Source organism: Herpailurus yagouaroundi, unplaced genomic scaffold (genome assembly GCF_014898765.1).
Source record: "Herpailurus yagouaroundi ecotype Mexico unplaced genomic scaffold, PumYag 162, whole genome shotgun sequence".
NCBI classification, from domain to species: domain Eukaryota; kingdom Metazoa; phylum Chordata; class Mammalia; order Carnivora; family Felidae; genus Herpailurus; species Herpailurus yagouaroundi.
The window spans coordinates 71,973,415-71,991,919 of record NW_024412403.1 but is presented as its reverse complement, the minus strand read 5'-3'; the positions used below and the strand labels follow the sequence as shown (position 1 = coordinate 71,991,919).

General features: G+C 36.8%; 1 protein-coding gene across 3 annotated transcripts in view; it reads right to left on the bottom strand.

Moving 5' to 3' along the window:
• DRC9 (dynein regulatory complex subunit 9) overlaps nt 1-18,505 on the bottom strand; it is a 53,764-nt gene that overhangs the window by 32,894 nt on the left and 2,365 nt on the right. For 2 of the 3 annotated variants that reach the window (XM_040484800.1, XM_040484799.1), the window contains exons 2-5: nt 15,727-15,795; nt 14,403-14,670; nt 9,779-10,014; nt 5,944-6,072 (exon numbers count right to left, since the gene is read on the bottom strand). In XM_040484800.1, coding sequence (XP_040340734.1) covers nt 5,944-6,072; nt 9,779-10,014; nt 14,403-14,670; nt 15,727-15,761 — 668 coding nt within the window. In that variant the 5' untranslated portion in view covers nt 15,762-15,795. The remainder of the gene's footprint in view (nt 1-5,943; nt 6,073-9,778; nt 10,015-14,402; nt 14,671-15,726; nt 15,796-18,505) is intronic. The other variant, XM_040484801.1, reaches the window with a different exon arrangement.

The window sequence follows — 18,505 nt, the reverse complement described above, 5'->3', positions numbered from 1 at the left end:
AAAAAAAAAAAAAAAAAAAAAAAAAAAAAAAAAAAAAAAAAAGCAATGCCCAAACAATAGTCCCATAGGATCCAAGTTATGTATACCTTTCTGTCACACATGGGAATAGTGCTGGTGTGGCTTGCACAATATTAGTGATCTCCATTCTACAGCCGAGTTCCAATAAAGAGCACCCAGGTTACCACTTCAGCAAGCAGAGGGGCTACTCTGGCTCCTTTTGTTTGCCTTTCTAGAGTAGAGGCTGAGTGACCATGATGAAATTGGTAACTCATAAATCTTGGACCTTCTGACCAAAATCTTAAAAGACCCTAAAACCTGGCAAATTCTCTCCTTTCTTTTGCTTTGAAAAACAAAGTGGTCTGTCTCCCCTGAATAATAATGAAGTAGGATACATATTAAAAAATATGTGGGGCACCTGGGTGGCGCAGTCGGTTGAGCGTCCGACTTCAGCCAGGTCACGATCTTGCAGTCCGGAAGTTCGAGCCCCGCGTCTGGCTCTGGGCTGATGGCTCAGAGCCTGGAGCCTGTTTCCGATTCTGTGTCTCCCTCTCTCTCTGACCCTCCCCCGTTCAATGCTCTGTCTCTCTCTGTCCCAAAAATAAATAAACGTTGAAAAAAAAATTTAAAAAAAAATATGTAATGGTGTGTTGGGCTGGCTCAGTCAGAAAAGCATGTAACTCTGATCTTGAGGTTGTGAGTTCGAGCCCCATGTTGGGTATAGAGATAACAAAAAAAATTTTTTTAAGTGAGAATGATTTCTAACCAAAGGGAGCTTAAGCAGAGGATTTTTACATATTATTCATTCTTACTCAGGGGCAGATATGCACACATCTCACAGGTAGAATGCATACTTTAAGCATGTCTTTCACACCTGCTCCTAGAAGAAGGAAAAATTATTTCATGCCAGGCCCTATGTGGGGCTTTCCCCAAGGCTCATTCATTACACTTATCTTTTACCCATTTTTCCACTTATATTCTGGTATTTTTCTTATTATTTTATAATATTTTGTTGTATAGTGAAGATAATTACCAACAAGAGAAGCTTCACTTTAAACAGAGGAGCTGAGCAGAAAGGGATGGAGAGTGAGTACTAATGAGTACAGTCTTTCTTTTTTGGAATGATGAGAATGTTCTGGAATTAGATAGTGGTGATGGTTGCACAACTGTGAATATACCAAAAACCACCACCAAATTGTACATGTTGAAAAGATAAATGTTTGGTATTGACAAAGACTCTCTCCTTGACCAAACTAAGCAGGTTCCTCTGAGCCTTCTCTACCAGAGCTTGTCCTTAGCCACTGTCCTTAACTTCAGCCTGCATAGCCTAATTGAGCAAGACTTCTAAATCAGTTTAGAGAGAATCCCCACCCTGATCTGATCTCCCTGGATTTTGATCAAATTCCTCATCCCCCACCCTTGATATCTAAACCTTTAGCCTGCTTTCAGTAAGAATCCTGTTAAATTAGTTTAGCAAGAATCCTCTACCCTTTATGTCTCTTAGTAATTTTTTATCCACTGACCCCCTCTTCAGAGTTGAGCCTAATCTCTCTCCCTATTACAATAATCCTGAATAAAGTCTTCATTACCATTTTGACATGTGTCTGAATAATTTCTTTAACAGCATATAAATTTTATCTCAATAAAGCTCTTATTCAAGGAACTAAATAGAAAATCTTGTCTGTCTTATATCCATCACTAAATGTGATAAAAGTGCCAATCACACAGTAGTTAAAATACTAAACAATATGTAACTGATTTGCCCAAATCTATATATAATTTTCCAATTTAAGTAAATCCAAAATGATGCCTATCTAATTGGAAGAAAAATTAAAAGAAGAAATTATTATATATAATCACATATGTAAAATCAATCACTGGTAAACTGTCTACATTGAGATAATTTACTCCTTCCCAAATAGTGGTACATATTTCTTTTTTATTTTTCTTACTGGTTTTTTGTTTTGTTTTGTTTTTTGTGGTTTTTTTTTCTTTATTTTTCTTACTTGATTAGCTTTTTAAAAAATTATTAAGTAATAAGTGCAACACTGTAATATTTCAAAACTGAATAGGCGCTTACAGGAAAAGATGGATAATCTGCCATCTCCCTCCCTTCCGATGCACTCTTATGAAGTAATCGATGTTAAGTCTTTTGATATATATCCTTCCGCATCTTTCCTTGTGCTCTTACATATATGGATGAGTTTTTTTTAATGAGTCATGTTACACACATAATAGTATAATTTTTTCACTTATCTATATATGAAGAACATTCCTCTAGATCAATCACAGAGCTCTAATTTATTCTTTTTAATAGCTGCATGTTTCTTATTTCCTAACATTAACAATCATTCAAGAACTCCTTTACTAAAGGACACTTACGCGATTTCTAGATTTTTACCATTATGCTACAACAAATAATTTGAATGTATATACATATACTGACTGAACCAGGAGCCTCCAGTTCTCATTTTCTTTCTTTTTTTTTTTAAGTTTATTTTGAGAGAGAGAGAGAATAGGCAGGGAGAGGGAGTGAGACAGGGGCAGAGGATCCAAAGCAGGCTTTGTACTGACAGAAGAGAGCCCAATTACGGGGCTCGAACTCACAAACCAAAGTCAAACACTTAACAGACTGAGCCACCCAGGTACCCCTCCAGTTATCATTTTCTACGCATTTTTTTTTCAGTTTTATTACAGAGATGTGATAATACTATATTATTTCCAGTCTTTCGTTTTCTATTTAAAATTGTGACATAGAGGTACCTGGGTGGCTCAGTGGGTTAAGTGTCCAACTCTTGATTTCAGCTCAGGTCATAATCTCATGGTCGTGAGATTGAACTCCGTGCTGGGCTCCACGCTGGTGTGGAGCCTGTTTGGGATTCTCTCTCCCTCTCCCTCTGCTCCTCCCCCACTTGCATTCTCTCTCTCTTTCTCAAAAAAAAAAAAAAATTGTGATATAAACATTTCCCCCATGTTATAACTCTGTAAACAATACTTTAAATAGATTTATAATATCATCCATTATAGACTATATCTTTGATTCTGTAATTCCACATGTAGTGACTGAACTTCATGGAATAATACTAGATCAGACAAAGAAGCACACTAACACATCATTTGCTAAAACAAAAATTTGGAAACAACCTAAATGTTAAATTCAAGGAATGGTTAAATAAATTATGGAATAGTACATAAATAATAGTGAATATTATAAAATTGAAATTAGGTATATGTATTTTTCATAAATAAATCATTTTTACAAATTATACCAATTAATTCTCCCACCAGCAATGTACTTACAATGTTAAGTCCATAATAGTAGCTGTTATTATTATTAGGCACTTACTATGTTCCAGGAACTATCCTAAGTCTGTACATGTGTTAATTAATCTGTCAAAATATCCCTAGTACAGGGACGTCTGGATGGCTCAGTAGGTTAAGTGTCCCACTCTTGATTTCAGCTCAGATCATGAGATGAAGCCCTGTGGAGCCTGATTGGGATTCTCTCTCCCTCTCTCTCCCTCTCCCCTGTTTGCATGTATATGCTCTCTCTCTCTCTCTCTCTCTCTCTCTCTCTCTCTCTCTCAAAAAAAAAAAAAATCCCTAGTACAGAATTTATTACCAATACTAAGGTACAAAGGAAGAGAAAATAACTCAAGGAAAACAATTTCACCTATACAAACAAGATAAACACTCTCATTCTGAGTACTCAGCCTTCATATAAGAATTTTATCTTGGTCCCAAAATCATCTGATTGTGTTCAATTTCTTAAGGTATGAAACTCTTTGGAATTAGTTCAAAGGCCCTGAAAAAGAAAACTTACCTTGGCATGCTTTTCATGATTACCTGCTATTGTTCAGGAATTTGCAGTGAATTCAGTCTTAAGAAAAATTACTGTAAAGACATCCAAATCAGTAAGGAAGAAGTAAAACTTTCACTCTTTGCAGATGACATAATACTATACAGAAAAACCAAAAGACTACACCAAAAAACTGCTAAAACTGATAAAGGAATTTAGTAAAGTGGCAGGATACAAACTCAATGTACAGAAATCTGTTGCATTTCTATATGCCAGTAATGAAACAACAGAAACAGAAATTAATAAAACAATCCCATTTACAATTGAACCTAAAATATGAGATGCCTAGGAATAAACCTAACCAAAGAGGTGAAAGATCTGTACTCTGAAAACTATAAAACACTGATGAAAGAAATTGAAGACAACACCAAGAAATGAAGACATTCCATACTCATGGATTGGAAGAACAAATATTGTGAAAATGTCTTTATTACCCAAAGCAATCTACATATTTAATGCAATCCTTGTCAGAATTCCAACAGCATTTTTCACAGAACCAGAACAAGCAATCCTAACATTTTTATGGAATCAAAAGACTCCAAATAGCCAAAGCAATCTTGAAAAAGAAAAGAAAAGCTGCAGGCATCACAATTCTGGACTTGAAGTTATATTACAAAGCTGTAGTAATCAAAACAGTATGGTAATGGAACAAAACTAGATACAGAATAAAAACAGAAATAAACCCACAATTATATGGTCAGTCAATCTTTGACAAAGTGGAAAAGAATACCCAGTGGAAAAAAGACAGTCTCTTCAACAAATGGCCTTGGGAAAACTGGACAAAAACATGCAAGAGAAAGAAACTGGCTCCCTTTTTTACACTATCTACAAAAACAAATTCAAAATGGATTAAAAACCAAAACGTGAGACTGGAAACGAGAAAAATCCTAGAAGAGAGCACAGAAAGCACAGGCAGTAACTTCTCTGACATTGGCTATAGCAACTTTTCATAGATAGGTCCAAGGCAAAGGAAACAAAAGCAAATCAATCAATCAACAAAACGAAAAGGCAACCTACAGAATGGGAAAAGATATTTTCAAATGACATATCTAATAAAGGGTTGGTACCCAAAACATACAAAAAGTTTTTAAAACTCATCACCCAAAAAACAAATAATCCAGTGAAAAAACGGGCAGAAGACACGAACAAACATTTTCCAAAGAAGACTTCCAGATGGCCAATAGACACATGAAAAGATGTTCATTAACATTTAACATCAGGGAAATGCAAATCAAAACTACAATGAGATATCACTTCATACCTGTAAGAATGGCTGAAATCAACAACACAAGAAACAACAGGTGTTGGCCAAGGATGTGGAGAAAATTAACCTCTTGCACTGTTGGTGGGAATGTGAACTGATGCAGCCACTGTGGAAAACCCTATGGAGGTTTCTCAAAAAGTTAAAAATAGAACTATATTATGATCCAGTAATAGCACTACTGGATATTTACCCAAAGAACACAAAAACTCTAATTCAGAAGGGATACATGCGCCCCTATGTTTATAGCAGCGTTATTTACAATAGCCAAGATATGAAAGTAGCCCATGTGTCCATCGATATATAAATGGATAAATATGTGGCATATATACAAGGGAATATTATTCGGCCATAAAAATAATAAAATCTTGCCATTGGAGCTAGAGAGTATAATGCTAAACAAAATAAGTCAGAGAAAGACAAATATTATATGATTTCACTCATGGCATTTAAGAAACAAAACAAACAAGCAAAGGAAAAAAAAAAGAGGGAGAAAGAGACAAACCAAGAGGCATATTCTTAACTATGGAGAACAAACTTATGGTTACCAGAGGGGAGGTGGGGGGGATGGGTGAAACTAACTTGAATTAAAATAAAAAAAGATTACTGTATAATAGGAAGAATATTCTTGACATATTGTAGATACAAATAACCAGAGCCCAGAAATCTCAATTACTGTCCCAAGATTAGAACCTTAATTTCTGAGTTCTATTTATCTTCCCTGGAAGGCACAGACTTGATTTGCTTTAAAAATCAAGGACTTCTGGTAAAAATTTTATAGCACTTTAAAATACAGTACAGCAAATAAACTTAATATTACTTGGACCTGGCAATGATATCATAGAAATGCTTTCTGTTTTCCCTCTCTTTGCCCAAAGCTTCCAAGAGACTGGTGAAAGTGCCTGACTCCTGCAGCTCCTGCATGGTCTTTGTAATTATGTCACTGAAAAACTGCCTGTAAGGAGAAACAAGAAAGAGGAGTTAATAAGTTTCCTTACATTTACAAAGGGCTACAGAAGTCACACAAGTTAAGACCTGGAATGGAAATCAGAACTAAGTTGGAATTACTCCTGGAATGCAAGAATAATTTAACATTAGGAAGTCTATTAATAGAGGGGCGACTGGGTAGCTTAGTCAGTCAAGCATCCAACTTCGGCTAAGGTCATGATCTCATAGTTCGTGGGTTCAAACCCCACGTTGAGCTCTGTGTTGGGCTCCAGGCTAACAATGTGGAGCCTGCTTAGGACTCTCTCTCTCTCCCTCTCCCTCTGCCCTTCACCCATCCACGTTTTCTCTCAAAAATAAATTAAAAAAAAAAAAAGAAAGTCTATTAATAGAATTCATCACATTAACAAAGGCAAAAGGAGGAAAAACCATAAGACCATCACAACAGATGGCAGAAAAGGCATTTGGCAAAACTCAATACCCATTGGTTTAAAAATAAACAACAAAAACTTCGCAAACTAGAAATAAAAGAGAACTTCCTTAACCTGACAAAGTTTACATACCAAGTACTAACAAACATTAAATGTACAGTACAATATTACGTACACAATATTTAAAAACACGTAAAACTAGGGGCGCCTGGGTGGTTCAGTCTGTTAAGCATTCAACTTCAGCTCGGGTCATGATCTCTGTTCACAAGTTCATGTGGGGCCTGAGCTGGCAATGTGGAGCCCGCTTAGGATCCTCTGTCCTCCTCTCTCTGCTCCTACCCACCCCCCAAAAAAATTTTTTTTAAAAACATGTAAAACTGTATGTACTGTTTAAATAAAACACATACATACCTAATAAAAGTATCACAACATGTAAGAGAATAATAAATACCATATTCAGAATAGAGTTCATCTTTGGGGGAAGAGTGAGGGGGACTAGCATCTGAGGCTTCAATTGTATCTGTAGTATTTCATTTAAAAACAAAACAAAACTGGGGTGCCTGGGTGGTTTGGTCCGTTGAACGCTCATCTTCAGCTAAGGTCAAGATCCTGCAGTACGTGAGTTCAACCCTCACATTGGCCTTGCTGTCTCCCAGAGCCTGCTTTCAATCTTCTCTCCATCTCTCTCTCTCTCTCTCTCTCTCTCTCTCCCTCTCAAAAATAAACCTTTAAAATAAAATAAAATGAATTCTTAAAAAAAAAAAAAACCGCTAAAGCAATTATGGTAAAACGTTAAGATTTGGTGCTTACACACATTTAAGTATTCATTATTTCATTATTTATATTTTTCTGCATTTTGGGGTGCTCGGGTGGCTCAGTGGGTTGAACATCCAACTTTGGCTAAGGTCATGATCTCACAGTTTGTGAATTCCAGCTCCAAGTCCAGCTCACTGCTGTCAGCCTGTCAGCACGGAGCTCACTTTGGATCCTTTGTCCCCGACTCTCTGCCCCTTCCCTGCTTGCTCTTTCCCTCTCTCTCTCCCCCGAAAAATTATATTTTTCTGCATTTAAAAAATATTTGAGGGGCGCCTGGGTGGCTCAGTGGGTTGAGTGTCTGACTTTGGCTCAGGTCATGATCTCATGGTTTATGAGTTCCAGCCCCGCATTGGGCCCTGTGCTGACAGCTCAGAGCTTGGTGCCTGCTTCGGATTCTGTGTCCCCCTTTCTTTCTGCCTCTCCCCTGCTTGTGCTCTCTCTCTCAAAAATAAATAAACATTAAAAAAATTTTTTTAATAATAAAAAATATTTCATAATTTTGCAAAACTTAAACCTTTTAAAAATTTTTAAAAAGAGGGGCGCCTGGGTGGCTCATTCAGTTAAAAGCTCAGGTCATGATCTCACAGTTTGTGGGTTCAAGCCCTGCTTCGGGCTTTGTGCTGACATCTCAGAGCCTAGAGCCTGCTTCAGATTCTGTGTCTCCCTCTCTCTCTGCCCTTCCCCCACTCATGCTTTGTCTCTCTTGCTCTCTCTCAAAAATAAATAAAACATTAAAAAAATTTTTTTTGAAGAGCTAATAAAACCCTCACATTTTAGAGATGAGTAAACCCAGGCTCAGGAAGGTTAAATGACCTGCCTAATCATATAACTAATTTGAGAAAGATGTATAACCATATAATTCATACTTCCTGACTCCTAGTCCATTGGTTTCTATAATATTCTGATGGGTAGAGAATTTTAAAAACTGCTTTTTAATGTTTTGATATAGAGTCGGCAAGAATTACACTATTTTACATAATAATCTATTAACAACAGTTCAAAGAAAAAGATTCAAAACCTATATTAAGAGAAAAGTTAAGTATACCAAAGTAAAAAAAACCAATTGAGGGGCGCCTAGGTGGCGCAGTCGGTTAAGCGTCCGACTTTCAGCCAGGTCACAATCTCGCGGTCCGGGAGTTCGAGCCCGGCGTCAGGCTCTGGGCTGATGGCTCAGAGCCTGGAGCCTGTTTCCGATTCTGTGTCTCCCTCTCTCTCTGCCCCTCCCCCGTTCATGCTCTGTCTCTCTCTGTCCCAAAAACAAATAAACGTTGAAAAAAAAAATTAAAAAAAAAAACAAACAATTGAAAAGATATTAGCCATCACATGGAGACAGAAAAGGACATTAGCTAGATTGGGTGTTTATAAGCTGGATACCTTTCTGTCATGCATGCAAATCTGAGCCAGATTGATTTTAACAAGAAACATTACCCCTCTGATGCAGGGATTGGAAAATTTTTCCTATAAAGGGACAAATGGTAAATGTTTTGGCTTTGCAGGCCATAAATTCTCTGTTGCAACTCCTCAACTCTGTTGTTGTAGCATGAAAGCAGCAAGAGACAATATGTAACCAAATGAGCAATGCTGTATTCCAATAAAATTTATTTTCAAAAACAGACCACAGGCTGCATTTGGCTGGTGGCCCTGGGTAATTGTTCTAAGCATTCATTTACCAACAATCCTTACCATCATATTACATCCTCTTTTATTTTATTTTTAAAATTTTTTAAATGTTTACTTTTGAGAGAGAGAGAGACAGAGCACAAGCAGGGGAGGGGCAGAGAGAGGGAAACCCAGAATCCAAAGCAGGCTCCAGGCTCTGAGCTGTCAGCACAGAGCCCAACACGAGGCTCGAACTCATGAACCATGAGATCATGACCTGAGCCAAAGTTGGACTCTCAACAGACTAAGCCACCCAAGCACCCCATATTGCATCCTCTATTAAACTTAACAGGTTTCTTTGTCAGCAAGCCAGCTGACAACAAAAAACTGAATACTGAGACAATGGAAACTGAGACTGCCTTTCAGAAATTCTCGGGGCTCCTGGGTGCCCCGCTTGGCTAAGTGTCCCACTCTTGATTTCAGCTCAGGTTATGATATCACAGTTATGAGACTGAGCCCTGAGTTGGGCTCCGCTCAGAGTGGGGAGACTGCTTAAGATTCTCTCTCTCCCTCTGTCCCTCTCCCCCACTCCTGCTCTCTTTCTCTACAAATACAAAATAATAAATAAATAAATGAATAAATGAATAAATAACTGGAAACAAAGGCTCAACAACTTGCCCGTGATCATATAGCCACCATACTTCCAATTGTACCACAATTCCTCTAGGCAGTCTTTAGCTAATCCTATTATCAGCAGTAGCTTTCCATATAATGACCAATCCATAAAAGACAGCAGTCGACCACCCTTGCACCCATTTTTCATCTGTAATAAATATACTACTACATTCCAAATATGCTCTCCTTCCTTACCTATCTACCTGAATTTTCTTCAGTGTCTCCGTAGACATTATGGTCTGTCTTATAGGTTTTTTGAAGACAAGATCTTGCGTTTTGTTAAATCCGTTGGCCAATTGGCTTCCTTGTCTGATTTCTGGCAACTTGGTTTCTTCTTTAGGTAAGAATGGACTGGTTATTTTTGAGGTTTTTGGGTCATCTGAAAGTTTTTCTAAGGTCTTTCCTTCAAAATTGATTTCTTTATTTTTCTTCTAAAAACAAGAAATAATGTTTTATGTAATACAGATTTTAAGAGTAAAGAAACAATGCTATACAAGAGCCTCTGCCTACATTTTTCAACCTCATCTTCTGCCACTTGTACTCGACACACAAGAAAATTACCCTTTTCTTCAGCCACATAAACCATGTCCTGCTATTTTGTTCCTTCCTGCCCCTAGACAACATTCCTTTTCTGTCTTTCCTCAATGTACCACCAGGTAAACTTTAAGATTTTGATCAAAGGAAAAGTTATTTGTGAAACACCTTTATTAGCAGACATTTACCATATTGTAATTCTTGTATACATTGTATACAATTGTATAATCGTCTCCATCAGATTGTAAATTCTATGAAGGAAGGGACAGTTCTTAGAGATCTTGGTTCCCTGCAAATTCTTTTTGAAACAGGGGAACCTGAGTGGCTCAGTCCGTTAAGCATCCGACTGTTGATTTTGATTCAGGTCATGATCTCACTGTTTGTGAGATTGAGCCCCACGTCGGGCTCTGTACTAACAGCAAGGAGCCAATCTGAGATTATCTCTCTCCCTCTCTTGCTGCCCCTCCACCACTCATGCACGCGCTCTCTGCCTCAAAAGTAAATAATTAAAAAATAAAATAAAATAAATTCTTTTGGGAATTAGACTGGATAATAAATGTGGCCATCTTTATAGTTTCATTGTCTAGAACAATGCCTAGGGTATAGGAGACTCAAAGTGCTCATTGAACACATGAATTTTAAATATAAAGAATGAAAGGAAAGTCATATCGAAGAGCATAAATTGGTATAATTAGTAGTGTGGTATAGATTTTGAAGGTCATGTGGGGAAAGGCCAAAGTAATTTATTTTTCAGACCCAAATTGAACACTAAGGGGTAGGCATCAACCATAGGAAGCATATGTCTTTTAACTGATGATTCCTATTTAATCTGTGGCTAAAAGCTTTAGCTATTGAGAGGCCATACAACATAGTCATTATACCTAAAGACTCTGAAACCAAACTTCCTTATTTGAATCCTGGCTTTATTTCTCACTAAACCATATTGCCTTAAGAAAACTATTTAATATCTCTATGCCTCCATTTTCCCATTGGTAAAATAGGGATAATAGTACCTCCCCTCATAGGGTTATTAAAAGGATTAAATAAATTAATATACATAAAGCATTTAGAACAGTACACAGAACTTTGTGAGTTCTACACTTGTTATGATTACTTAAATTCTTGTGCTGTCTAATGCACAGAAGAAAAGTTTATCTGCACACTGATACACAAAGCCTAGGTCTTCCTTAGCTAAACTTCAACTAGCCCAGAAATGTTAAAAACTATCCATGAATGGTTAATAAACACAGAGTCAACTGTATTTTTCTTTACATCAACAACAAGCAAAGATTCAGATCTAAAGAAAACATCTATAGGCAAGTACAAAACAAAATGCTGCCTTAAATAAGAACTAAATTTAAATATTTTCTTTTAAATTAAAATTAATTTGGCTACAACGAGAATAGAAGTGTAGCATTTCAACAACTGAACTGAAACTTACCTAGATGTAAGGAAAACCTTAAGGGTGGTTTTTATTTTAGATTTTATCTACGTAGGGAAGGGGAAAGTGTAAGGCCTAGGAGGCTCTGTTTTTCCATTTCCCCGTTTTTCCTCTACCTTTATGCTTGGGCATCTGGAAATGGAAACAACTGTGTCAAGCAGCCTGATTTACTGATTACTACAAATAAATATGAATTTTTAAAAGAGAGAATTTAAGTGGGCTAGCTAAATGTTTTAGTTCATTTACTAAAAAATATTTATATCACACACACACTACGTACAAGAGAGGGTATTAGACTCTTGAGACAAAAGGTAAGAGAAACAGTATCCCTGCAGGGAAGCTCTTCCCAAATTTTGGTCCACTTACTCCCACTTCTGGTAGAATCTGATACATTAGTATATTTTTCATCATGCCACTCCATGATTTCACAAATGAAAATCTATTTGGAGATGTCCTTAGCTATAAAAATGGCTATAAAAGAGGGATAATGCTAATTAACCTTTCATCCCAAAGGTGTTCTAAAGGCTAAACAATAAGACAAAGGATTTAAAATATAATCCTATGCCCTTACAGGGCAATGACATTGTAAAATTAATGAGCTAGAAGTAGTATTATGAAGCAAAAAAATTATTTTAAAAGATTCATAATTTTGTAAAGTTGTGGAACTAACTTATATTGAGAAAAGAGCTGTTAAGCTTCTATTAATCAAGATAAGAGTATAAGGCTTTATTATATATATACACTACTATAAAATTACAAGCAGGGTCTCTGTTAAGTCAGAAAATTTTGTGGGTGAAGATCCCTATCATAAACCAGAATAAAATAGTGCAAAAATTTTGTTCTTTAATTTAGTGAAGTAGTGACCGCTGCTGAATTGTTTATAAATTTGGGTTTTTCATTCTCTCGAGTTTCTATGAAGGCAAATTACCTTTTTGTAGCCTGACAGTATCATTGATAAGTCTCATAAAACTTTATCTTGTTAACTAACTAAATATCTTTTTATTTTTGATTCTTACTGAAGGAGACAATAAATAGGGAGGAAACCCCAGACTCTTTACTATTTATTACCTAGCTTAATGTATGAATTAGACTCATATTTTAAACGCATTGAAAGGCTTAGTTCTTGGGTTTTCAGTCTCTTTGCCTTTCATAAATTGATAAGAAAAATTAATTTGTTACAAAATTCCCTGATATACCCATTAATGTAATTTTTCCCCCAAGTTTTTACTTAAATTCTAGTCAGTTAACATATGGTAAAATTGGTTTCAGGTGTATAATTCAGTGATTCATCACTTACATATAACACACAGTGCTCATCACAAAAAGTGCCCTCCTTAATACCCATTACCCATTTAGCCCATCCCCACCCACCTCCCTCCATCAACCCTCAGTGTTCTCCATAGCTAAGCCTGTTAGTGTTGTTTTAAAACCACCCTGAAATTCATAGAATGCTAGCATTAGAAGGGACTATGTGGATCATTTAGTTAAAACTCTATTACACTTTAGGGACACCTGGCTAGCTCAGTCAGCGGAGCATGCAACTCTTGATCTCGTGGCTATGAGTTCGAGTCCCACATTGGGTGTGGAGATTACTTAAAAATAAAATTGAAAAAAAAATACACACACAAAAACTCCATCACATTTTACAAATGGGAATATGAAGACCAAGAAAGTGAAATGAACTGACAGTACACAACTAAACTGCAAAGAGCTCCTGACTCCAAATCCAGTATTCTTTAAAGTAATTTTTACCAAGTTTTTTGAGAGAGAGAAAGAGAGAGAGAGAATGAGCAGGGGAGGGGCAGAGAGGGAGGGAGAGAGAGAATCCCAAGCAGTCTCCACACCGTCAGTGCAAAGCCCGATGTGGGGCTTGAACTTACGAACCGTGAGACCATGATCTGAGCCAAAACCAAGAGTCAGACACTTAACCAACTGAGCGACCTAGATGCCCCTCCAAATCCAGTATTCTATTAAAATTTTGTATAACTTTCAAACTTCAATAAAAGTTTAATAAACCCAGACTATACATATAATGACAATAATTATTATTATTTAAAAAATTTAAGGTGAAATTAGTATCTAGTCACAATAAATATGGACCTCTCTTCCATTAGACATGGAAAGCAATTTACTCTGTTGTTTATGTAGCAATTTTCATCTATAATAGAATCAGAATCGTATATTCTGTACAAATTATATAAAGTAATTTTGCTGAACTGAATAAATGTGTATTTATAAATTCTTTCCATTTTATACTACAACCTAAGTTATTAAAATTTATAAGAGCTTAAGAATTAATGAAAATTTTCTCACTACCAAGTTGAGTTTTTTGATAATTCAATAGCCCTTTGAGGAGGAGTCCATATCACCACTGAAAATATAATGGGTGACATAATGATGTAGCTGGATATCAACAAAGGCAGGTTGCAACAGATTCAACAAAACAACAGTCATTTTAGAATAAAGAAACATTAAGAAGGTCCAACTGAATTTCTTCCCACTACTGTTCAGTTAGCTTTCAGCAGCCAAGAAATACAAGAGGGTGGGGCAATTCAGTAATTTGGCTACTCTCAGTACATACACTGTCTACTGATTTAACTGTAGGCTTTCTTGAATAATGCCAACATATTGGAAGAAAAGGATATTCTGACTGGCAATGTCTGTTGAACTATTGTTATTTCACCCCATCAATTCAGGGTATGTATCTCAGGTAATTATTATAACCCTTTTTATCTCAGATAAAGGTGCTATCTCCCGTGTTAAATTTAATGGCATAAGTACGGTACATGATAGAAAAATAAAAAGGAAAGAAAACAAAAATTAAATAGTGGTGAGTGTATATACCATGTTGACACTTTGTCTTCTCTCATACTGAACTGGTATGATATAGTTTAGAATAGAGAGCTGATCTGTGGTATCCTCCAGAACTGCGGAGATCCTCAGCACATCTAGAATGGAGAGTGGTTCTATGATTTCCGGGATGATTTCTATGTTTGTTTCTTCAGCTGTTTCTTCTTCTTCTTCTACAGCACCAGGTGGCTCGCCTGTCACTGACACTGTCACCTCAGAATGCCAGACTTCTGATGGAAGATTTGAGGCTTCTAATTGGCCTCTAAAGAAAAAAATAAAGAAAAAAAATAAGTCAGCCACCAAATGTTTAAAAATTGCACAAACTCAAAAGCATAGGCAGCATGTAGATTGGCTCCTGTGAAGTCCATATTGTCATATAATATAACCAAAATACAGAACAAAAGTAGGAGTTTACACGTGGCTCTGCTAAATAAATATCTCTCTGTGACATTCTGACCAACCAAAGGCACACCACTTACTGTTTAATAACTCTGTGTAACCCATACTATTTGACTGTGCTTAACCAACTTGAATTTGAACCCAAATTAACTTTTTTTTCTAGCAATATCTTTAGATGCTAACCAAAAGTGTCTCATGATTAATGAAAAACGGAATGTGGCAGGAGCACCTGTCCGGCTCAGTCTGTGGAGCATGTGACTCTTGATCTTGGGGTGTGAGTTTGCGCCCCAGATTGGTACACAGCTTACTTAAAAAAAAAATTAAAAAAAATAACATTAAAAACAAAACCAAAACCAAAATGTAGTAACCAGTCTCCAAAGTGGGTCCATATGAGTCTTACCTTCTCATATTCATGCCCTTTGTCCCTCATATTAATAGGACTAACTAAGCTATGTAACCAGGAGTATGTTGTGGGTTCCAAGGTTAGGTGATAAAAGACATTGCAGCTTCTCCCTTACTGTCTCATATCTTTCACTCTGTGAGAACCCGGCTGCCTTGCCATGAGGACACTTGAGCAGCCCTTTGGAGAAGTTTGTGAGGGTGAGGAACTAAGGCCTCTTACCAATAGCCAGCATCAACTCCCCAGCTGTGTGGGAGTGGATCTTGCAGCCCCAGTCAAATTTTCAGATGACTACAGCCCTGGGCAATTTCAACCTTAAAACAGACCCAAGCCAGCACCATTCAGCTAAGCTGCTCCCAAATTCCTGACCCACAGAAACTATGTGAAATAATAAAAGTTTATATTTTAAGTTACTAAGCTCTGGGGTAATTTGTTACACAGCAATAGATAAATTTAGCATAAGGCATAATTCATACACACACACACACACACACACACAAACTGGAATTTTGAACGTACTTTTCCATTCTTCTTAAGCTACTTTTAACTTCCATGGTACATTTACAATCTCACAAGAAATGCAGTCACCTAAAATGGGAAGAAAACATTGAGATTAGTTTAAGGGAGTGTTGAATGACATTTAAATTATTTCCATCCTTTCATTAAGAGAAAATTAAAGCATTATGAGAGCTGTGACATATCCCCTCTTTTTGCTTATCAGAGCAGTCCCAGCAATGGAAAAACCGCTGACATCATGGGATGCAGGACTACTGAGTAGTCAGTTTAATTATTGACAAATGAAATTACTGATAAATGAAATCTTTGAGTTTGTTCTTATGGTAAATTAATATACAACATGGTTTTCATATTGTATTATATTCTGATTTTAATTGGCAATATTTGTATAATAGATTTATGTTATTCTGCTTACTGAAATGTTTAATTAGATCATTTAATTTCCGATCTGTCAGACAACAAAATTTATTGCACCTGGACTTAGAATACTTGAAATTGTATTTAGAAAAGCTGCATTCATCCTGAAAATCCTGAAAGTAGTTTACTATTACTATCAAGATGTTACCATTCCATAAGCCAAAATCCTTTCCGCTTAAATGAGCTTTACAATAAGAACATCCCATGGAGAATTTTGCTCTATGCTGAATGAATAGTGAATGGTAAGTTTCCAATATGATTTTTTACAAGGATGATACAAGTATGTCTCACACAACAGAAGTCTCATATGCAAAAATGAAAACGTAAAATAGAATCTTTATGAAAACTGAAAACAGGATACCCCAAACTAGCCAAATTTTCTGGTACAAGGGCATTCTTAGGAGAAAGTATCATGGTGTTAAGGAGATTTGGCTCTTCTTTTGTGTTGTTGTTGTTTCTTTATTTTTCCTCTTTTAGGTTTGGGCCATAGGTAAATGTGCTTCATGCAAGTAAGATAGGACTATGCTAATGCAGTAGTCAGTGTGTTCATGCTGTTCTGGCTTTTCATTCCTCAATGCTAGAAATCTAGAAGTCATTCCTGCTTCCTCGTTCATCTTGACACCAGCATTTCCCAATCCAAGCCATCACAAAGTCCTGTGGATTCTTTCTTCTTTTTCTGTATCCCCCAACACTGTGCTGCACATGGCTGTTGTTTCTTGCCTGAACAACTCCAACAGCCCCCAAACTGGAAGCAATATTTTTTAAATGAAAAACTGAAAATCTAAAAAATTAAAGTCAATTTTTTAAAATTGAAAATCTGATCATGTTTCTCCTTAGAACCCTTCCACGGTTTCCCATTGCCTTAGGATAAAAGCTAGAATGCTAAACTTGGCCCATAAGGCCTGCATGATCTGGCCCTGCTCTGTTCCTGTTCAGATATTTACTTGGCACTGTCCACCCACCCCCTTTTTTTTTTTCTAACCAGAACATTTATGTTGTGACTAATCGCTGAAATTCTTGAGATGAACTGGATGCTGCAACAGCTGCCCTCGGGTTTAGGTGTTGTTCCTTCACGGAATCCATGCCTGAATCTGCAGTACACAATTTTTAGGTGAGATCAAATGTTTTTATCTTCCTAGCTCCCTCCCTGATGGATCACCATTGGCTGGCTGTTTCTCTATCAGAGACCATGGCACCTGTCAGGCAATCATCTCCCTGCCCTCTCTTGGAGGCTTAGGTAACTATTTCTGCTCCATGTCCCTGGGGACTGCATCATCCCTTATAGTTTCACTTCTGCCAACATTTTTGCAAGCAGGTCTTTTATTAAATTCTGAACTCTTATCACTGTTTCCATCCAGGGCAATACTGACTGATGCTATGACCTATGTACATAGATTTTTTAATATATTACATATATACGCACATAAATATATATATGTGTGCAAATATGAAACAAGTTTCATAAAACAATTTCATAAAAACAAACCCTTAACATGTGTTATACATTCTGATACTTTTGATTCTGTCATATTTTGCCTAAAAAGTATTTTATTTATTTACTTATTTTTAAGTAATCTATATACCCAAGATGAGGCCTGAACTCACAACCTTGAGATGGGCAAAACACATGAAGAGACACTTCTCCAAAGAAGACATGCAGATGGCTAACTGACACATGAAAAAATGCTCAACATCACTCATCATCAGGCAAACACAAATCAAAACCACAACGATATACCACCTCACACTTGTCAGAATGGCTAACATTAACAACTCAGGCAACAACAGATGTTGGCAAGGACGTGGAAAAAGAGGATCTCTTTTTCATTGTTGGTGGGAATGCAAGTTGGTGCAGCCACTCTGGAAAACAGTATGGAGGTTCCTCAAAAAACTAAAAATAGAACTACCCTACCACCCAGTAATTGCACTACTAGGCATTTATCTACGGGATACAGGTGTGCTGTTTAGAAGGGACACATGCACCCCCATGTTTATAGCAGCACTATCAACAATAGCCAAAGTATGGAAAGAGCCCAAATGTCCATTGATGGATGAATGGATAAAGAAGATATATACAATGGAGTATTACTCAGCCATCAAAAAGAATGAAATCTTGCCATTTGCAACTACGTGGATGGAACTGGAAGGTATTATGCTAAGTGAAATTAGTCAGAGAAAGACAAAAGTCCTATGACTTCACTCATATGAGGACTTTAATATACAAAACAGATGAACATAAGGGAAGGGAAACAAAAATAATATAAAAACAGGAAGGGGGACAAAACAGAAGAGACTCATAAATGCAGAGAACAAACAGAGGGTTACAGGAGGAGGTGTGTGGGGGGGGGATGGGCTAAATAGGTAT